The following is a 24,191-nucleotide window of genomic DNA, read 5'->3' on the forward strand; positions in this document are numbered from 1 at the left end:
TTCATAAATCGCTTTGAATCTCTCCCCTTCCCAATTTCTTATCTTGCTTATTAACATGGTTGCAGTCTCTTACTGACGCCTTACCACTGACCCTCCCATTAATTTGTAAGGGAGTCTTAGGTTGTTTCCTTCTTCAAATGATTATATAAATAATTGTACACCGGGCGAGTTGGCCGTGCGCGTAAAGGCGCGCGGCTGTGAGCTTGCATTACATGTTATAATTCTCATGTTAGGTCCGTATTGAAATGTACGTAAATACAAAGTATGTTACAAGTGTTTATTTATATATCCACCTATTCAATACAAAGAGATCTTTTTAGAAATTAAATATTATTATAAAATGTTAAGGGACATGTTTTGCCCATATTAAGGGCATCATCAGCCTCAAATTCAAACCTGTATGGTGAAAAATCAGGATCCTGATTGCTCTTACAAGCCATAAAAAGAGGATATCATTATAGGTGTCAGTCTAAACATACAAAATATTAGAATGTCCTTGGCTAAAATTGCAGTATCAAGCTGCATGTCATAAGTTCACATGAATATAATTTCCGGAGCGTTGAAAAACTTGTTGGGGTAGGGCAGTAAACAGCTCAGTCTTTATAATGAAACAGAAATGTGCCTCCTTGAAGATAAGGAAAAGCAAAGCTGATACACTGTTACAGATGTCAATATCGTATGTTGTGATAAGACATAACCTTTCCATAACTGATTTACATCTTCACAGACGAAAGGGTAAGTGTTTTTATACATTTTCCATGTTTTACCTTTCTTTAAACCCACATTCTCTTCAAAAATACCTTCCTAAGCATTCACTCTCCTCTTGTTACAGACTTCACACCAAAGAGCTCTATCAACGTCGATAAACCTTCGACTTTCGTCCTTCAAATAAGATAAATATATCTATAGACAACCGAATGCTTTTTCCTTGCTCCCACAATTACGTAAGGAAGACTGTTATCTTATAACACATTCGACTTTCACTCCTTCAGCTAAATAGACTATAGGCAGCTGAACAGCCATTTAAGAGATCTGTTGTCTTATCACAACATATGATATTGACATCTGTAACAGTGTATCAGCTTTGCTTTTTCTTATCTTCAAGGAGGCACATTTCTGTTTCATTATAAAGACTGAGCTGTTTACTGCCCTACCCCAGCAAGTTTTTCAACGCTCCGGAAATTATATTCATGTGAACTTATGACATGCAGCTTGATACGGCAATTTTAGCCAAGGACATTCTAATATTTTGTATGTTTAGACTGACACCTATAATGATATCCTCTTTTTATGGCTTGTAAGAGCAATCAGGATCCTGATTTTTCATCATACAGGTTTGAATTTGAGGCTGATGATGCCCTTAATATGGGCGAAACATGTCCCTTAACATTTTATAATAATATTTAATTTCTAAAAAGATCTCTTTGTATTGAAAAGGTGGATATATAAATAAACACTTGTAACATACTTTGTGAGCTTGCATCCGGGAGATAGTAGGTTCGAATCCCACTATCGGCAGCCCTGAAGATGGTTTTCCGTGGTTTCCCATTTTCACACCAGGCAAATGCTGGGGCTGTACCTTAATTAAGGCCACGGCCGCTTCCTTCCAACTCCTAGGCCTTTCCTATCCCATCGTCGCCATAAGACCTATCTGTGTCGGTGCGACGTAAAGCCCCTAGCAAAAAAAAAAAAAATAATAATTGTACCGTATCCTTTTTATTTTTGGAGTACTCCAAACCCTTTGCTTCCCCCCCCCCCCCTTTTTTTCCCTACTTTCTTTCCTCGCTTCTCTTGTGTATTATCTTCTTGTTGCACAAATTCTGCGCTAGTTTATTTATGTTATAGCCATGCCACACACTGACGACTTCTGTCTACTTGTGGGAGCTTCATCGACTCTGGATATTTCATCTTCTGCAACATGTTCTCCTGCTTAAGGCGTCAACTTGGGACTACCTACTGCTGCATACCTCCAGACTTCATCTCTCCACCATACGGTCTTCTACCCTGGAAAAAAGACGTTTTGCAAGATATACTTGTCTGTAATCTGTGCAAAACAAAAACAAACATTTTTTTCCTCTCTACGGGTGGCGGATATTGTAATGTTCTTTTACCGTCCGGCACCAATATACCATTGCACATGTTTCTAACCTCCTTACTTCCTTTCCCGGATCTCTACACTTCTACTTACGCTACACATGTCTTCAACTTCTTCTGTATTCTGAAACTTTCCAGTCTCTTGCCCCCTCTCGCCCCTACCATTACGTCTGTTCACGTCACACTCTGCCGACTATAAAGTCTCAGCTGTCATTTCACTCTTCGTCAGTGTGCTTCGGATCAGCTCGGGACTGGAACCTATTTCGACTATGTCTGCATGACGGCTCTTTACTTCATTCCACCTGAAGATTCATCTATGACCCAGGTAGGGGGAGAGACCTTTCAACTTTCTGGGTAAGCTGGTTCTTCTCAGTTCAGTTTTTTCTTATGAAGTTATATCTATATTGTGGCCTTCTCCGAACTGCTAGATGATCCTAGGGACCTAATCCATGGAGTACTAAAATTTTCTGCTCTTCTTTATTTGTCATTATACCACCCCCCACCCCCGCTTTTTTTCCCCCCTTTCTTTCTTATCTTTGATTTGTGCCTTTGACCAAAAAGCATTGTATAGAACTCTGGATTTGGCCTGTCATGCCGATGCACTGAATCTAGTGAGCTCCGTTCTTCTTCTTCTTTTTTTGAACTGTTTGAAGATCTGTATTTCGTGTGGTTTCTCTTTTGAATATGTTCAGATCTGACTGTAATTTTCCTAATTCTGCATTGTCTATACACTGTGAGTAGTTAAATTGTCAGTTCTATCATATTTTCAGGTTCCTAGCCTTGTTAAAGTTTTAAATTGTAATTTTCTTTAAGGAAGTGCTAGCCTTTTGATCATTACTTTTTATAAGCCATTGTTTGATTACATTTATCCTCCCGGTGAGGTCAATTTTTCAATCGTTTATGTATCACAGTTCTTAATATTATCTTTAAAAATAAAATCTTGTTCCATTTCAAATACACTCTAATCATTGTCATTAATTAAATTTAATATTCCTTGAAATATTTCGTTTATTCTTTTGTACATCCACGGATCCTCCTCTGGTGAAGGCCTAGAAATAATGATATGCTTAACCCCTCCTGATGAATATTGCTGGAATTAAGCATTTATTCTATTGTATACTTTTCTGTAGATGACATATCAACTATCACCGTAGTGCGTCAGTTTAGAAGTATCAAATTTATTTCTAGGCAGGTTGTGGATGGATCTTTTTGGTTTGTAACAGATTGAGATTTTCAACTGGCAAAAAAGGAGCTTATGATCTGTCCAGCAGTTATCGACATTTCTTGTAGTCCTTGTAACAAAGATATCTTTTCCATCACATTGCCTGGTGATGATATAATCAAGGATGTGCCAGTGCTTTGACCGAGGATGCATCCAAGTGGTGTTGTAGCGTTTAGGCAGGCGGAACTTAGTGTTAGTAACAAAGAGTTCAAGTTCAGCACATAAACCAAGGAGCAGTAGACCATTGGCATTACAGTTGCCAAGTCCATGATTTTCCATCACATTCCCCCATAATTGATAATCTTTACCAACTCTGGCGTTGAAATCGCCAAGTAGTAAGAGTTTGTCTCTTAGTGGTACTTTGGTGATGGTAGTGCTCAGCAGGTTGTAGAATTGGTCTGTAGCTTCTACATCAGCATCCAAGGTGGGAGCATATGCAGAGATGAGTGTCATAGATTTGGCTCCAGAGAGTGGGATTCGGAGAGTCATAATTCTTTCGCTGACAGCGGTTGGAGTTAGCTGATAATCATTCACCAATGTGGTCTTTACAGCAAATCCAACACCATGAATGCGGTGTTCTCCCTCATCTTTTCTCTTCCAGAAGATTATGTAGCCTGAGCAGAACTCTGTAAGTTTACCTTCGCTAGACAGGGTGGTAAGGCAGCAATATCAATGTTCATTTGTCCAAGCTCATGGGTGACAAGTGCTGTTCTCTCTCAGGTCTCTTATTGTCTTTCAAATCAAGTAGAATTCGAACATTCCAGATTCCTATAATCAAAGTTTTGTTAATCTTTGTTTCTCGACTGCACAAGGGGTGACCCGCTGGGTGTGGCCTACCAGCCGGCTGAAAGTATGACTCGTATTCTATAATCATTTCCGTATTGACGAATTGCACAATTAGAAATAGGAAAGGATTTCCATCTATCAATACTTGTTTATTGCACTTATTATGCTACAGGACCAGTTTCAACCCCTTACATAAGATCATCTTCAGCTGAACCATACATTCATATTAATGTGATGAAACTATGATTAAGATTGTATTGTCTAAGGAATGCCATATGATAATAAACATTTGGTCACATCCAAATGGGGCATGTCGTAACGTGAACTGGCGTATATGTTACTATGTGCAACAATGCAATTGTATGTCTAAAATAATATGTTTAAGGTCTTAAAAATTAGTTTATAAAACACATCTCTACTTAAAACTAACTTATGTATATATATATAAGATGAATACAATATATAGGAACACTTCATGCACATGAATGTTCATGTCTTGCATGTTGTTCAATTCATCTGTTGACTTCTGTGTTCAAGTCTTATTTACATAGTTGTAAAGTTGGTTGCTGTTCCTGGAGTTTAAATGGTATGATTTGCTTGTAAAATTGTATGAGTAAAAGATTTTGTCTTCACGTATATACACAGAATAAAACACTTTCCAATTTTAAAAGGGTCCCAGACGTATGGATAGAATTAGGCTAAAATATGTTCAGTTCTGCTGTGTGTTGAATCTTTTGCCTTATGTTAAAATGTTTGATGTTTTTCTGTCGCGTGTTGTGTTCTGTTTATTAATTATCTTAAGGTAAGAGTTTTTTAGAGTGGGAATAACTGTATTGAAGATGATGTTAGTTTTTTTTGTGATTTCACGTATGTTGTAATTTGGATTGGTATACTGATCTAGAGTGATGTAAAATTCTTCTGTTATGTTGAGCAGGGGGCCTTCGGGGTTTATGTTCAGGATTTGCATGTCGTTCTCGATGTTTGTGAAACTGTGTTTATAGTCTACGACATGTTGGCCTATTGAGGAAAAATGGTTGTGTTTTACCGTGTTTGTGTGTTCATTATATCGGGAAGTTAGTTATGGGGTATATATGTACATTTACATGTCAGGTCAGGGTCACCCTGCTACCGTATGTGACAGTAGACGGTACTACCTGCGACTGTCTGGCCGAGGGTCAGGCGGCCAGTACCAAACCTGGCAAACTAAGGGAGAACCAACGGCTACGGGCGGATGAGCTCTCCCTTAGTAGGTTTGATGAAGCCTTTGTGTAGGAAATGACACATAAATTCATCAAGTTCAGGGCACTCTCTTGCCCTTGGGGTGGAAAACTTCCCCTAAAGGCGGATGAACCATATTTGGTCAACGGCATAGAAAGTCCTCAACGGCGGACCAGGCGTAAGGACAGGAAGTCCCTCCTCGGCTGGAATGGCGGACGAAGGCTGCAGTGACTAGGAACCCTTCAATCGTCTTGCATCGGCTTGCCATTGAAAACAGTTCTTAAGTCATCAAGTACAGTGCGTTTGTTGAAGTGCACCAACACTCTCACTCTAAAGGAATCTCACGCACAGCAGTCTTCCAACAACAGATTGACTCTTCCAAAAGTCCTGCGGCGATCAGGAAGTTGCGACGGGGGCAGGATTGTGATGTCTGGAAGCCTCTAGTGATAACTTGGCACGTAGGCGGTAGATGTGTGATCGGTCGTCTTGCTTAGGATTGTGGCTGTAGAGCAATTCGGTTGCTGCATCTACGACTGAGCAGTCCTATTTAGGGTCCACTCTGCTCACCTCACATGGGGAAGGCTAGAAAAGGTGCCCTAAACATAGTCAGCCACTTCTAGTACCGATTGGATAGCTGCGTCCAATGGTATCGCCTCAATGCGGTCGAACAAGAAAGAAATTATATTTTGCTACATGGAATGTAAGAACGCTTAATGATGACCCTTCAAATGAGAGACCCGAAAGGAGAACAGCCCTTGTGGGTAGAGAGTTACGAAGATACAATATCGACATAGCAGCACTCCTTGCTGAAGAAGGTCAGTTGAATGAAAACGGAGCAGGATACACTTTCTTCTGGAAGGGTAAACCTACCAGTGAACACCGAACACATGGAGTAGGCTTTGCTATCAAGAATAAGCTTCTCAGAGACCTGCAGGAGCTTCCAACTGGACGTAATGAACGCATCATGACATTAAGACTTCGATTAAATGGCGACCAGCATGCCACAGTAATTTGCGCATATGCCCCCACATTAGACTCTGATGATGACATCAAAGAAACATTCTATTCAGATCTGGATGACATCCTATCAAACATCAATCGACTAGATAAAATCATCTTGCTTGGTGATTTTAATGCCAGAGTGGGAAAGGACCATAAAGTATGGAATGGTGTCATTGGCAAGGAGGGAGTTGGCAGTGAAAACTCCAATGGTATTAGACTCCTCTCAAAATGTGCTGAGTATGGGTTGATAATCACCAACACCATCTTTCGCCAAAGGGATCGCTTCAAAACATCGTGGCAGCATCCTAGATCGAAACACTGGCACCTCATTGACTATGTGATTGTCCGCAAGCAAGATCTATGCGATATTCTCATCACCAAAGCAATGACAGGGGCTGATGACTGTTGGACAGATCACCGACTTATTAGATGAGTGATGCATTTGTCACTGTCCACCCAGAGGAGGAAACAACGGAAGAGCTTCAGACATACTTTTGACACCGAGAAGTTTGGCAATGCAGAAATTACTTCAAAATACAGAGAGCTCCTTCATCGGACTTTGCCGAAGGAATATCAACCTGATGTAACGCAACACTGGGAGAGTCTGAAGACCACTATTCAAGATGCTTGCAAAGAAACAGTAGGATGTAAGACCAGAAAAAATCAGGACTGGTTTGATGAAAATGATGAAGAAATTGAAGCATTGATCTCACAGAAGGAAAAGCCTTGCAAGCATGGCGAAGGGACATGAACTCCCACTCCAAGAAACAAGCCGTAAATATTGCCAAAGCAAATGTCCAAAGAAAAACCCGTGAGCTCAAGAATGGATGGTGGACAGCAAAGGCAAAAGAGTTGGAATATCTAGCAGATAAAGATTCACGACAGTTCTTCCAAGCAACAAAAGCAGTTTATGGTCCCACCACCTTTGGGAGGAATCCTCTTTGGTCCAGCGATAAAAGTATACTTTTAAAAGATCAGCACTCCATCATGAATAGGTGGAAAGAGCATTTTGAAGACCTCTTGAACCAGGATTCGATTATTGATGAACAGGTGTATGATATATTAAAACAAGCTCCCATCAATGATGAACTTGGCTCCTCACCAACATTAGATGAAGTTAAGCATGCTGTCAATCAAGCAAAGCGTCACAAAGCCTCTGGTCCTGATGGTATACCAGTGGAAGCTCTCAAAGAAGGTGGTGAGGTACTAGTAAGACATATACATGAACTGATTGTCAAAATTTGGAGCACAGAAGAAATGCCTCCTGATTTCAGAGACAGTCTGGTAGTTCCCATATTTAAGAAAGGGGATCGAACAAATTGCAGTAACTATCGGGGAATATCCTTACTGTCATGCCTGGGAAAGCTTATTGCTCGAATCTTGGCAAATCGTATTGTACCCCTGATGGAGAAAATACTTCCAGAGAGTCAGTGTGGCTTCAGGCCTTCTAGAGGAACCACAGATATGATATTCACAGCTCGTCAACTCCAGGAAAAATGTAGAGAACAAAATAGACCTCTTTATATTGCCTTTATTGATCTTACTAAGGCATTTGACTCTGTGAACTGAGAAGCTTTGTGGAAAATTTTAGCTCTATATGGCTTTCCGCAGAAATTTATTGCCATCTTGAAATTGCTCTACAATGATATGATGGCAGCTGTCATTGGCAACGGCTCTATTGGAGAGCCATTCCATATCAATACTGGTGTTAAGCAAGGCTGTGTGATAGCCCCCACTTTGTTTTCCTTGTATGTTGCCACTGTCATGGAACTTGTCAGAGATGATCTCCCTCCAGGAATTCATATAACTTACAGGATGGATGGTAAACTTTTTAATTTGAGCCGTTTAAATGCAGGAACTCGGACATCGTCTGCAGCATTAGTTGAGTTACAGTACGCTGATGATAATGCCGTCGTAGCTCAGACACAAGAAGAGCTTGTGAGAATCCTGAATGCTTTCTCTGATGCGTACAACAAGATCGGACTGAAACTGAATACCAGCAAAACACAGATCCTATACTAACCAGCCCCTGGGGAAGGTCAAAGAGATATCAATGTCACAATTGATGGAGTGAGCCTTCAAGTTGTAAACACCTTCCCATACTTTGGCAGCACCCTCTCATCAAGCGCAAATATAGATTCAGAAATCCAACACAGAATTAACCGTGCAGGAGGATCCTTTGCTAAGTTAAGATCTCGAGTTTTTGACAATCACGATGTCAATATCACAACAAAGATTCTTGTGTACAATTCTGTTGTAGTTCCAACCTTACTCTACGGATCTGAATCCTGGACATGCTACAGTCGACACCTAAGAAGCTGGAACAGTATCATCAACGTTGCTTGAGGAGAATACTGCAAATAACTTGGCAAGACAGGCGCACAAATATCAGCGTTCTTGAAGAGGCACACACCACCAGTATAGAATTGATGGTTTTAAGACGCCAGCTACGATGGACAGGCCACGTAGTTCGCATGCCCAATAATCGCATTCCCAAACAAGTGTTTTACTCTGAGCTATCAGTAGGTAAACGCTGTGTAGGCGGTCAGAGGAAGTGATTTAAAGATTTAATCAAGGCTAACTTGAAGAGATGTAACATTGATTTTGACAACTGGGAGAGCTTAGCGCTTGACCGTTCATCCTGGAGATCACTAGTCCATTACGGCACACTGTCTTTTGAAGAAAACCGCCGACGTACAGCGAATGACAAGAGGCAACGTAGGAAAGAAAAAGAAATGCTGAGAAGACATAGAAATAACATGACTGCTCCACCTGGGACTACCTGTCATCACTGTGGCAAATTGTGTAACTCCCGCATTGGACTGTATAGTCACCTCCGAACACATAGATGAAGAGACATCCTACCTGGAAGACAAACCTACTCGATTGCGAGTGTTTGCTATCATCATGTACATTGTTGAAGGTGAATAGTGCGTAATCTTTCTTGGATTTGTCTGCTTTTGTTAATTCAGTTTTGGGTTGGGATTTTATTTTGTGAATGATTTTGTTGACCATTTCCTTCTTGTATCAATTGTTTTTAGCTATGTCATGAATTAGTTGTAATTCTTTGTTTAAATCTTCTTTTGTTAACGGTGTATTGAATGCTCTGTGTATCATGCAGTAGTAAGCTGCTCTTGTGTGTGTGTGTGTTGGGGTGAACGGAATCTATTTTGATTGTATTTGAAGTATGCGTGGGTTTTCTGAATATTTTGTAAGAAAGGTGGTCTTCATGTCTGGTTATCGTTATGTCCAAGTAGTTCAAGTAGTTCAGAATGTTTTCGGTTTCCATGGTAAATTTTATATGGGGGTCTATTGTGTTGAGTTTATCTAATATGTCAGTTTGATTTGTGGATCAATTGTCGATGATGACGAAAATGTCATCAACAAATCTATTTATTTATTTTATTTATTTTTTTTTTTTTTTGCAAGTTGCTTTACGTCGCACCGACACAGATAGGTCTTATGATGACGATGGGACAGGGAAGGGCTAGGAGTGGAAAGGAAGCGGCCATGGCCTTAATTAAGGTACAGCCCCAGCATTTGCCTGGTGTGAAAATGGAAAACCATGGAAAACCATTTTCAGGGCTGCCGACTGTGGGGTTCGAACCCACGATCTCCCGAATACTGGATACTGGCCGCACTTAAGCGACCAACAACAAATCTACACCAAAAAAATTTATTGTCTATTTTGCTAATTGATGTGTGCTCTAAATGGTCTATGTAAATTTCGGCGAGTATACCAAAGGCGGGAGATCCCATCGGTAAGCCTTGTCTTTCAAATCAAGTAGAATTCGAACATTCCAGATTCCTATAATCAGAGTTTTGGTAATCTTTGTTTTTCGACTCCACAAGGGGTGACCCGCTGGGTGCGGCCTCCCAGCCGGCTGAAAGTGTGACTCGTAATCTATAATCTTCATTTTGCCAACAAGGCTTACCGATGAGATCTCCCGCCTCTGGTATACTCGCTGAAATTTACACAGACCATTTAGAGCACACATCAATTAGCAAAATAGACAATATATTTTTTGGGTGTAGATTTGTTGATGACATTTTCGTCATCATCGACAATAGATCCACAAATGAAACGGACATATTAGATAAACTCAACACAATAGACCCCCGTATAAAATTTACCATGGAAACCGAAAACAATCACAATCTGAACTACTTGAACTACTTGGACATAACAATAACCAGACATGAAGACCACTTTTCTTACAAAATATTCAGAAAACCCACGCATACCTCAAATACAATCAAAATAGATTCCGTTCACCCCAACACACACACACAAGAGCAGCTTACTACAGCATGATACACAGAGCATTCAATACACCGTTAACAAAAGAAGATTTGAACAAAGAATTACAACTAATTCATGACATAGCTAAAAACAATGGATACAAGAAAGAAATGGTCAACAAAATCATTCACAAAATAAAATCTCAACCCAAAACTGAATGAACAAAAGCAGCCAAATCCAAGAAAGATTATGCACTATTCACCTTCAACAATGTATATATATTCCCCATAACTAACGTTTTTAAAAAACATAACCTAGTAATAGCATTTAGAACTACACACAACAGTACCAACATCATACACAACGTCAGGACAATCAACAGCAACAACGAATACAACCACTCAGGGGTATACTGTATCAAATACAATAACTGTGAGACAAGCTATGTCGGATGCACTGGTAGAAACTTCCTAACCCGATATAAACATAAACGCGGTAAAACACGATAATTTTTCCTCAATAGGCCAACATGTTGTAGACTATAAACACAGTTTCACAAACATCGAGAACGACATGCAAATCCTGAACATAAACCCCGAAGGCCCCCTGCTCAACCTAACAGAAGAATTTTACATCACTCTAGATCAGTATACCAATCCAAATTACAACATACGTGAAATCACAAAAAAAACTAACATCATCTTCAATACAGTTATTCCCACTCTAAAAAACTCTTACCTTAAGATAATTAATAAACAGAACACAACACGCGACAGAAAAACATCAAACATTTTAACATAAGGCAAAAGATTCAACACACAGCAGAACTGAACATATTTTAGCCTAATTCTATCCATACGTCTGGCACCCTTTTAAAATTGGAAAGTGTTTTATTCTGTGTATATACGTGAAGACAAAATCTTTTACTCATACAATTTTACAAGCAAATCATACCATTTAAACTCCAGGAACAGCAACCAACTTTACAACTATGTAAATAAGACTTGAACACAGAAGTCAACAGATGAATTGAACAACATGCAAGACATGAACATTCATGTGCATGAAGTGTTCCTATATATTGTATTCATCTTATATATATATAAGTTAGTTTTAAGTAGAGATGTGTTTTATAAACTAATTTTTAAGACCTTAAACATATTATTTTAGACATACAATTGCATTGTTGCACATAGTAACATATACGCCATTTCACGTTACGACATGCCCCATTTGGATGTGACCAAATGTTTATTATCATATGGCATTCCTTAGACAATACAATCTTAATCATAGCTTCATCACATAGATATGAATGTATGGTTCAGCTGAAGATGACTTTATGTAAGGGGTCAAAACCGGTCCTGTAGCATAATAAGTGCAATAAACAAGTATTGATAGGTAGAAATCCTTTCCTATTTCTAATTGTGAAAGTGTGACTACCGATGTTTAGCCCGCATTTTCTAGAGCCTTCCCCATTCAGGGTGGGCAGCGGTGATCCTAAATAGGCCTGCCCAAACACAGACAGATGCAGGACCAAATTCCTGAGTAGTCACGGGGTCTCAGAAACACAACCATCACACGTCTGCTGCCAACGTGCAGGTCCGAACTAGAGGCTTCGAGTTTCACCCGAAAACATGCCTCCACCATCCTAATCCCATCGCTGTTGGACTTGAAATGAAGGGCGCGACTGCAGGAAAAAGTGCCACAAGCGAAATTTTGTTTAAGGTGGATCGCAGCTTGCAAGGAAGTTACCCACACACTATGATCTCTGAACTATACCTGCAGCACAAATGAAATGTGACATGCAGGTTCTAGTACCACGACTGCAACGGACAGCCGCAGACTCAAAATACTATTGAGTTGCTCCTTCACAGCCAGTTCGTCTGGCTTGACCTCATCCGCCTCCACGACCGATGAGAACCACAAAAAAGAAGGTTCCTCCCTCCGTTTTGCCATTGAGCCAAAGGCACAGACGATGGGTTCCAGGTAATTTCCTACACTGAGGGGAACATCACCCCACCCATAGGGGATCATCCGTCCGAAGCCGTTGACCCCTGTGGGGAGCAGAGTTATTTACCGTCGCTCGACACTCAACGTTAGCAGTTTTTACAGCTGGTTACCAAGCCAGGTATCCCTCCTCCTTTACCATTGCGGACTTGGGACTGGACAATGGTGGAGTTCTATGTAACTCTGCTTTAAACAGTATGTATAACTCACTAGCTTGTGAACGTTGTATCTGACTATTGTAAGTTAAATGTTAAATGACTGAGTCAGATGTGTGCCTTCCAGAGAATTCCAGCTGATCTCAAATTTGATTAATAAATTTTGTATTCACTTTAAAGCAAATTATCAAATTACATCCATAGCGAGAATTCAAGTAATATCTTACACACGTTAGCATTTTATATATATAAAATTGTGATATCAAATGTCACTTATTTCATAATCTTCGATTGATGAGAATGTATGTTCCTTTCTTGTAAAATTTCATAATTGATACCTCTAATAGTTAGCTCTCCAAGAATGATAAGATCGGTCTATTGAAACCCTATTGAGTAAATTTTGTTTCCTTATAGACCTGATGTTCATTTAATTGAATCTGACCGGCCTGACCTGGAGTTGGGAGAAGTACGTCTTCATCCTGACATAGAGCAGATTCTGGATGATGAACAGTGGATTGGAGATGCAACTGGTTTGGTACCGCATGGACTTGCTGTTTTAAAGACATGTCATATGCTCACTGAGAGGTTGGCAGCCTTGGCAATGGGACCACTGAACAACAGTAAAACTGGACATGAAATTATAGAGGTAAATGTTAGGACAGCCTGATACATGTTATAATTTTTATTCCATGTGTGTATCCATATCCAATTATAATCTTGTTGCTCTTGTGTTTACCTTCCAATCTCTTCTGTCACTGGCACCATTTCTAGCCTACCAACAATATGTTTTCACTATAACACATTGAATTACATCTGATTTAATATGTTATTGGTTAAATTTTAGCAATTGGTCTGTAACAGATTAGGTTATTGATTATTAGTTATTGTAATTAGTAGGGCTAGGATTATGATGACCTAAAAAACTGCCAAAAATGCAAAATGAAAAATGCACTTATCACCTAAAAATATGCAGAAAATGACCTAAATTTTTTTTAAAAAAGACCTTTGATTTTCTATGATTTCTGTATTGTTTTATTCTTGTGTGGTAACAAAATGAACTGAGGCTATTAATGTTGGCAAAATAGACATTTTGTAATACATTTCCGAGTTATGAATTTTGAAAATAATAATTGTTCATTCCAAAATATGTGAGTTGCAAATGAACAACAAATGCATGGTGTAGATTTTCAAATGAAAACGATTGTCTGTTGTAAGCCAACAAAGGTTTATACGTAGAAAAGCTCCTTTCTACCTCCACCAACACAACAGGAGCATACTTAAAGGAAACAATGTCACTTGAATTTAATTCACTATCGTCAGCATCACAAAGAGAAAATGTTTCACCTGACCTAATTTTAGCAATTGAACACATTGTCTGATATCCTTTATTTTTCTCCAAAACCTTCTTCATCTTCTCAGACACAGCTTGTCCCACTTTGCCACACGCGCGATCCACATCATTCACCAGTTTCAACACAAGTAATTGCTGCACTAGCAGCACTTCCAACTTTTCCAGACCAGTTATGGCAGTAGGTAGAAATCCAAAATTTGCTTTTATGTAAGCAAGTTTCCCTGAAATTTCACTATCTGCCATAATTTTTTGCTCTGCTTTGATTGATGCGACTTTAGTGCTGTCGAATGAATCCACGATTTGTTTCACCACTTGTAAGTTCTCGATATAATACGTGCAGGCTTCTATCCAGGTTCCCCATCTTGTCAAAACGGGAAAAGGTGGAAGTGAAATGTCTGCAGCTTCTGACTTGAAAGTTGAAACTTGAAAGGGTGCCTTCAAGAATATCTTTTTCACAATTCCTATCAATTGGTCAACTTCGGAAAAATTACTGCGAAACTCCTCTGTGACTCGGTGTAATGCGTGAGCCAGACAAGTTAAATGCACCATTTAAAGTAGACAGTATGAAGCAAATTATCAGCCTTGACCATGTAGGGGGCTGCATTCGTTACTAAAAACAATACATTGTCATGCTGAATACCATCAGGCCACAACAATGTCAACGATTTATCAAGAACTCTGCTGATTGTTGAGTAGTTCATTTTTTGTAAATGCTCACAATAGAGTAGAAAGTGTTCACCAGGAACATCCTCGTCCAGTGTTCCTACCACCACGTTAGCTACATATCGTCCTGAAGAGTCTGTCATCTCGTCCATCGATATCCATATTTTTTTTATTTCCAACTCTTTACCTGATTTCTTCCAAAGTTTTTTCATAGCATTATCTAACATAGATTTTCCTTCATGTAGAAGAATCCGGTATGGATTTGCCCGTGTGCTTCTCTAAGAAATTGTGCAGTTTAGGGTGGTTTAACTTACTCAATGGGATATCAGCACAAAGAAACACTCTACAGAGTTCTTCAAAGAATGATGAAAGGGATGAATGGGTTTCTCCAAGAAGCTTCTCTTGTAGTAATGTTCCTTCATCCTGAAGTCGTTGCAGATCACATTTGTGTTTCTCACGCGATACATGTTGTTCCACCGTTAACCTTTTTACAGCGGCAACTCTCACGTCACAAAGTTTTGAGTAAGATATCATCCCATCAGTGGTGAAGACCCTTTCTCGATATTGAGAAACAAATTGTTTTAGTTTAACACACTTTGCTTCACTTTTGGCATATCGCAACTTTACATCTAGAACAGCACTTCCGACTCGAAGAAATACCACGAACTCAGTGACTCATTGCTAGCTCCAGCTATGCGAGAGATAAATGTACTTCCTTGTATGGGCGAGTTCATTATACCCATACTTTTGGGAATAGGGAAAGAAGGTATCTCTTTCCTGGAAAATATGTTATGCTTGTATGAAATCAAACAAAATATTCAACACGGAAATTTAGTAAAATACAGAATTAAAATAGTTAAATGTAACAGAATTATCCTTCTTCCTTGAAAATAGTAGAAAAATGACCAAATTGACCTAAAATTTCCCCAAAAAATGCCCTATCCTTGAAAAATGGCAAAGAATACAATAAAAAAAAGACCTAACAAATAAACTTCATCAAACTCATTCTTTCATGAAACACATATATATATTTAAGCAACATGTCAGTCTTACAAAATAATAATGCAAAATCATCAGAATCCTAGCCGTAGTAATTATTGTTATTATTTATAATTGGTTTTACATCCAACTAACTACTGTACATTTATAGCTTTTGGGGATGATGGGATGTCAGAAATTTGTCCCATATGACTTCTTTTAGAATTTGAAAACCTTAAAATAACACTGGACTGAGTCGGTATTGAACCTGCCGATTTGGGCATATTCAATCAATCAGTCACTACTGATCTACATTTAGGACAGTCGCCCAGGTGGCCGATTCCCTATCTGTTATTTTCCTAGCCTTTTCTTAAATGATTGCAAAGAAATTGGAAATTTATTGAACATCTCCCTTGGTTATTCCAATCCGTAACTCCCCTTCCTATAAATGAATATTTGCCCCAATTTGTCCTCTTGAATTTCAATTTTGTCTTCATATTGTGATCTTCCCTACTTTTAAAGACACCACTCAAACTTATTCGTCTACTAATGTCATACCATGCCATCTCTTCACTGACAGCTCAGAACATACCACTTAGTTGAGCAGCTTGTCTCCTTTCTCTCAAGTCTTCCCAGCCCAAACATAGCAGTATTTTTGTAATGCTACTCTTTTGTCAGAAATCACCCAGAACAAATCGAGCTGCTTTTCTTTGGATTTTTTCCAGTTCTTAAATCAAATAAACCTGGTGAAGGTCCCATACACTGGAACCATACTCTAGTTGGGGTCTTACCAGAGACTGATATGCCCTCTCCTTTACATCCTTACTACAACCCCCAAATACCCTCATAACCATGTGCAAAGGTCTGTATCCTTTATTTACAATCATATTTATGTGATTACCCCAATGAAGATCTTTCCTGATATTGAGACCTAGGTACTTAAAATGATGCCCAAAGGGAACTTTCACCCCATCAACGCAGTAATTAAAACTGAGAGGACTTTCCCTATTTGTGAAACTCACAACCTGACTTTTAACCCCGTTTATCCTCATACCATTGCCTACTGTCCATCTCAAAACATTATTGAGGTCATTTTGCAGTTACTCACAATCTTGTAACTTATTTATTACTCTGTACAGAATAACATCATCTGCAAAAAGCCTTATCTCTGATTCCACTTCTTTACACATATCATTGATATATATATAAGAAGACATAAAGGTCCAATAATACTGCCTTGAGGAATTCCCCTCTTAATTATTACAGGGACAGATAAAGCTTCACCTACTCTAATTCTCTGAGTTCTGTTTCCTAGAAACATAGCCACCCATTCAGTCACTCTATTGTCAAGTCCAATTGCATTCATTTTTGTCAGTAGTCTCCCATGATCTATCCTATCAAATGCCTTAGATAGGTCAATCGCGATACAGTCCAATTGACCTCCTGAATCCAGGATATCTGCTATATCTTGTTGGAATCCTACAAGTTGAGTTTCAGTGGAATAACCTTTCCTAAACCCAAACTTCCTTCTATCAAACCAGTTATTAATTTTGCAAACATGTCTAATATAATCAGAAAGAATGCTTTCCCAAAGCTTACATGCAATGCATGTCAAACTGACTGGCCTATAATTTTCAGCTTTATGTCTATCACCCTTTCCTTTATAAAGAGGGGCTACTAAAGCAACTCTCCATTCATTTGGTATAGCTCATTCATGCAAACAATAATGAAATAAGTACTTCAGATATGGTACTATATTCCAACCTATTGTCTTCAGTATATCCCCCGAAACCTTATCAATTCCAGCTGCTTTTCTAGTTTTCAACTTTTGTATCCGACTAAATGTCATTGTTGTCATGGGTAAATTTTAATACTTCTTTAGTATTAGTCACCACCTCTTTTCTGGACATTATCCTTGTAACCAACAATCTTTACATACTGCTGACTGAATACTTCTGCATTTTTGAAGATCCTGGCATACACACTCCCCTTAGTCATTAATTATTCCTGGAATATCCATACCTGCCAACCCTTCCGATTTACCCGGAAACCTTCCGGTTTTTAACTCTTCTTCCGATTTTCCAATTTATTTTTACTTCTTCCTATTTTTGACCAATATAACCTCTAGTACAGCCGGTACTCTTCCCCTTAAATCAAGGATAAATTCTTATGTGCTTGTATAATTCACGAAAACTCATTTTCAAACGTATTTATTTGATGCTTTATTTTGTGAGTGTTTTGTCCGTCACCTTTGTGTATCGTTCCAATCGTCGTGCAAGCAAGACAGGCTAGCGCGCGCTAGCAACTCAGTTAATCGAAATGAAAGAATAAGTTTGTTATTGTATTGTTCTCGCCCTGTTAACATCGTTTCTGTGTGTAGTTTCGTCGGAGTTGTAGGCCACGTGTTTTTTCTTGCATTTCTATGCTTTCCTCCTCTGACAAAGTCGTATGTTAATAATGCATGGGGAATTGTTGTGAAAGTGGTAGTTTCGCGTATTTAAATGCATAATTTTAATTAGCTGAATGCTTTTAGGGGTGTTGTGTCGGTGACAGTTTCTGGTATTTTCTTTTCTCATTATGGCCAAAAAATATAACAAAGTTTGTTGTAGCTGGAAAAAAGGAGAAAGGGAGGAAAATAAATCCATTTATACAGTACCTTAAACCCTAGATACGCAATAAACATCCGATGAACTGCGCCAAATACACATCAACAAATGTCAGGTTAAACAACTTGACGACTATGAACAAGGAATGTGGAACGGGGACTGGGATCCTACCAAGGGCCATGGAAATGTGAAGGTTGCGGGTTTACAGACAAATCAACGGTGATGTCTCATTTTCAAAATATTATTCCCGAATGGACATTACAAGTGAGTTTCAAACAAAATGCATCTATCCACACAATTCAGATACACAATTTACAGATACAAGATTAGATGTTGTTTTGACAAGAGCATTGCTATTAAGTCAAGAAGTTAACCAAAAACATCTTAGCATCACCTGAGTTCTACAACACGATACAGAAGGTAACAAGGCACACAAAATACAAATAGAAAGAAGTTAAATGTGCTTTCTAACATCTGAGCAATAGGGTGATGACTAGGGCAACCTCCTATGTGATAACACCAACGAAATGTTAAATGTGAATTAAAACGGGACTGAAATCAAGCGTACTTACCCCAAGGCAGCCCATCCCGGGAGCAAGGAGTCGCCGATGTGCATGAAAACTTTACACTTACGAGAGAACGAAAGACCACGAAATGCTTCCTTGCTCACTTAAAAAGGGAAGACTGGCCTTGGTCCAATTATCGAGTGACCAATCAGAGCGCAGGAGTTTGCCTGTCGCCACCCAGATTCACCAATCACAACTCTTTATCCAGTCGCAATGTTTATACAATGTTCCCGAACATATACAGACACTGATTGCGAACTTTCCATTTTCCAGAATTAGTAAGGACGTATTTCTAGAATCCGCAACTGACAGGGGCTAACACACCCTGTTCCAAAAGTTGGCATCACAACCTTTTCTGGACTGTTCCAGCTATTGTAGAATAACAACAATTCACAATCTAGTAGTTACATAAGTGGGTAATGAGGATAAAAATAAAACATACTACAAAATATTTTACACCATACAGGTTAGGTAGCTAAATGGAATATGAATAAAATATTCTACCACAATACTCCGCATTACACAGTAAGTTTTCCTTAAAAGATTTACAAATAAAATATTCTACAACAACTTTCCACATCATAGAGATACTACACAGGTTTCAGTTATCTCCAAGTGTTCAGAGATACCTATAAATTTCCGTTTATTTTACCGTCTGATAAAGGAAACTACCGTATTTTCTCACGTAATTAATGCCCTTGCATAATTTACGCATTAATATTTTTGGGTCCAAAGTGGAGAAAAAGAAATGCTGACGCATTTGATGCACCCACAACTTCGAACATCCATCACGCGGATCCGGATGCGTTTTGAAATAAAGATATCAACTACTCAGGTAGCAGGTTTCCTATTGCGAAAGTGGGCATTCCAAATATAGGGCAACATGCTGTTATTAACCGGCAGGAAATCCCACTGCACTAGTTTTGCGAGTGTTTCGGGTACGGAACATTCTGTGATCTCAAAATTGTTTGTCAGTCCACAGTATTCGAGTAATACTGCATCATACAAACTCGCAGTGATAAGTTACACCGAAACATAGGGGAATAGGGCAGCGGGCAGCAAGTATTCAGTGTCCAAATGAAACGTGCACCACCGCGGTAACAGAAGTGCACTTCAAGCGACCAACAAGTCTCGCAAAGCATTTCACAGCCCAAAATGCGGCAAGTTTCCGCAAGTAGAGGAGAATCTGCTTAAATATATGATTTTGTTATGCCATGCTGGATAAGCCGTTTCTCATGAAAATCTGTATTTTAAAGAATGAGAAATAGATGCTGCACATGGAATCAGTGTCTCGAATTTGAAGGTTAGCTGAGGCTTGATTAATTTTATAAAGAGAAATGGACTTTATCTTCAACAAAGAACAACATCATGCCAAAAAATGACTAATGATTTCAACCATTTTCATTGTTTTGTGATTGAGATGCATAAAGTGAAGGAATATTTGCTTTCCCTTATAGGAACCGCAGGTCAGACGCCAGTCAGTTTCCATATGCCACAAGGTCGAACAGTCGATAAGAAAGGAACATACAGTATTATCGTACGCGCTACCTGAAGCAAAAAACAACGATGTACTGCAATTCTCGCTGTAACAGCTGATGGTAGAAAGCTTGCACCTTACATTGCTCTAAAACAAAAAACAATGCCAAAAGCAAAATTTCCGTGCGTGATCCACATTCGTATTCAAGAAAAAGGGTTGGATGGACACGTCACTTGTACAAGATTGGATACAAACGGTTTGGGGTAATGTATCAGGGTCCCTCCTTCGATGCCTGGCCCTTCTCGTGTTGGATAGTTTTAGTTTTTTACCGGTATGTCATTGTTATGACATTACATGAATTGTACTATTATTAGTTCATGTTTATTTCAGTTCAGGTCGTATTGTCAGCTCGTAATGAGAAGAATATTTTCCTGTGTCGGTACTTCAAATCCATGTGTCTAACTTAACTGATGTATCCTATTTGACTTTATAGAAAAAAATCTCACGCTGGAATTTTACGCCAATTGACGATAACCGCAAATGAGTTGAATCAGTTTTGTTTATATTACATTTGATGTATCTTTTAAATGTAAATGAATTGTAAATAATTTGTCAATATCTGAATTCCTTGAGTAATTTATGCATCCAAAATTTTCACCTGTATTTTTCCTCAAAAAGTGTGTTAATTATGCGAGAAAATACGGTATAATGCATTTTGTTGCGTGTGTCGGTGTGACATAAATATATTAATTACAAGTAACTAATATCATTTAGTAGTGATTACAATCTACGTGAAATATATATATTTCCAGTGTATCTTTCTATTTTTGGTTTCTAAAAGCTGGCAGGTATGAATATCCTTCTTGGAACCTGCTTCTGCCTTAAAGTACCTATACATACTCTTCTGTTTTTCACTAAAATTTGTATTACCGCCAGTTATGCTTGCCATCATGTTATACTTTTATTATTATTATTATTATTATTATTATTATTATTATTATTATTATTATTATTATTATTATTATTATTATTATTATTATTATTATTATTATATATAATTCGCTGGGGCCATCAAGGACCACGTTAAGTCTTGTTGCATTTGACACTGAACTTGGCCCTCTTTAGAGCCCAAATTTCCCTCATTCTTTGTGAGTGGGCCTGCTTACGCTGCTCTGTCCAAGGGGCACCGTGTCTTCTCTTCGGTTGCTCATCTCGGTTTAGCCCGTTCGTCAATATTTTCTTGTGGAAGAGATCTCTGTTAAGGGCGTCTTCAGCTGAGATGTAGCATTTGCAGTTCTTCTTTGGTATTTCTAAACCAGGGAATTGTGGTTTTGGGGTATGAATCAAAAAAGTGAAAGATTTCTTTAGTTAACTTTCTTCCATCCATTCTTTTCAGATGACCGTAAAATCGTGCCCGTCTTTTTCTGATTGTGTTGGTAATTGTCTCTATTTTGCGGTAGACTTCCTTGTTGGATCTCTTTTGATGGATTCCATTTCTGTACTTTGATCCCAAGATTCCTCTCACAATTTTGCGTTCTCTTTTCTCCAGTTCTTCAAGGAGTCCTTTGTTGGCATTTAGAGACAGGGTTTCGGCTGCATATAGAACTACTGGCTTCAGAACTGTTTCGTAGTGACGTATCTTGGTGTTTTGGGAAAGGCATTTTTTGTTGTAGATTGTGCGGGATGTTTGGTAGGCTATTTCCAGTTTGCGTACTCGCTCCTGAAGTGCTTCTTTGTCCAGTCCATTTTTCATGATGATCTCACCCAGGTATTTGAATTCGTCTACTCGGTTGATGTCCCCGTATTTTGTATGGAGTTTTGGTGGAGCCTCTTTGATGTTAGTCATTACTTCTGTTTTCTCAAATGATATCTGCAAACCAGTTTGTTCGGCAATTTCCTTTAAAATTTCAACTTGAGCTCTAGAGGTTTCTATGTCGTTTGAGAGAACAGCAATATCATCGGCAAATGCTAAGCAGTCTGTTGCGATCCCCTTGGATTTAGTTCCTATTCTCAATGGACTGTAGTTGGTTTCCTGTAATCTCACCCGCCAGGTTCTGATGATCTTTTCAAGAACACAGTTGAAGAGTATCGGGGATAGCCCATCACCTTGTCGGACTCCTGTTTTGATGTCAAAAGAATGCGAGAGACATCCGTGGAACTTCACCTTGGATTTTGTATCTGTCAGGGTGGCTCTAATTAATGCCAGCAGTTTCAAATCAACTCCAAATTCATTTAAGATGTTTAGCAGGACTTCCCGGTCGATGGAGTCGTACACTTTCTTGAAGTCCACAAAGACAGACTCATACTGCTTGGACCTTAGTGTACAATATCTGATGATTGTTTTGAGATTTTGGATCTGTTCAGCTGTTGAGCGACCTTTTCTGAATCCTCCTTGGTATTCACCTATTTGATGTTCGACTAGTGCTTCCAAACGCTCCAGGATGGCAAGTGATAGTATTTTGTAAGTCACGGGTAGCAAAGATATTCCTCTGTAGTTGTTGATGTTCTTCATGCTGCCTTTTTTGTGTAATGGATGGATCAAAGCTATTTTCCAATCTTCGGGTAGGGTCTCCTTGTTCCAAATTTCTTCTATTTGCTTTTGCAAGATATCAAGTGATTCCTTTGGGGCATATTTCCATAGTTCTGCTACTACTGAGTCTTCCCCCGGTGCTTTGTTATTTTTGAGACGGGCAATATGGCGCTTTATTTCATCTCTGTCGGGTGGTCTGGAATCTGGGTACCTGAGTAAGGGTTCCTTGGTCTCAATGGCGCTGTGTGGTTTAGAGCAATTAAGTAAATTCTTGAAGTAATCTGCCAGAATGCTGCAATTTTCTTCATTTGACGTCGCCAGTGTGCCGTCCTTTCGCTCGAAGCATAGAGATGGTGGTTTATAGCCAGTGAGTTTGCGTTTGAAGGCTCTGTAGTACTCTCTGCTTTCGTTCTTCCTAAAGTTTTGTTCTATCTTTTCAATGAGAGATTTTTCGTATTTATGTTTCTCAGTTCTGAACAACTTAGCTGCTTGGGCACGTTGGGTTTTGTAGGTTTCCCAATCATTTTCTGATTTTGTAGAGTAGTACTGTTTCCATGCATTGAGTCTTTCTTGGAGGACTGATTCGCAGGTACTATTCCACAAGGCATGCTTTTTGCTTCTCTTGATTTCTGCAACGTCTTTGGCAGCCTCAACATGGAGACTTTTGGCGTTGTTAAAGTCACAGTCATTTGGTCTAGCCTTCTCCTGGAACTCCTCGACCCTTTGCCGAAGTTTATCATTGTCGAAGCGTGTGATCTGTTTGGTTGTCTTCCTTGTTTTTGCGGAAATTGGTTTGAATTTGATAAGAAACATATAATGGTCTGAGGCCACATTGATGCCTTTCTTTACCTTGACATTCATAATCTCAGGGCTGTTTCTCCTGGAGATTGCAACATGATCAATTTGGAACTCTCCGAGAGCTTGAACGGGAGAACGCCAAGTCATTTGCTTTCTGGGTAGATGGCGAAAGTGGGTCGACATGACCTGCAGTTTGTGATTTTCGCAAATGTACACCAGTCTTTTGCCGTTGGGATTGGTTCTTTTGTGAGCAGGGTAATTTCCTATAACTTTCTTGTACTTCTGTTCACGACCTAGTTGAGCATTGAAGTCACCCAAAAGAAGCTTGACATGGTGTTTGGGGGATTTTGTTTAATTTTTCATCCAGTAGGTCCCAGAAATTATCAACTTCGTCTGGATCAGACTTGTTCTTATAGTTTGTAGGAGCATGTGCGTTAACTAGGGTGTAGGTTTTGTTTGCGCATTTAATTGTGAGTATAGACAATCTATCAT

At 39.0% G+C, this 24,191-nt stretch overlaps 1 protein-coding gene across 8 annotated transcripts in view; it reads left to right on the forward strand.

Moving 5' to 3' along the window:
- LOC136876377 (transmembrane protein 98) overlaps positions 1-24,191 on the forward strand; it is a 239,580-nt gene that overhangs the window by 22,528 nt on the left and 192,861 nt on the right. For all 8 annotated transcript variants that reach the window (XM_067150274.2, XM_068228413.1, XM_068228414.1 and 5 more), the window contains one exon: positions 13,145-13,376. In XM_067150274.2, the coding sequence (XP_067006375.2) occupies positions 13,145-13,376 (232 nt within the window). The remainder of the gene's footprint in view (positions 1-13,144; positions 13,377-24,191) is intronic.

This window comes from Anabrus simplex, chromosome 6, assembly GCF_040414725.1.
Source record: "Anabrus simplex isolate iqAnaSimp1 chromosome 6, ASM4041472v1, whole genome shotgun sequence".
NCBI classification, from domain to species: Eukaryota; Metazoa; Arthropoda; class Insecta; order Orthoptera; family Tettigoniidae; genus Anabrus; species Anabrus simplex.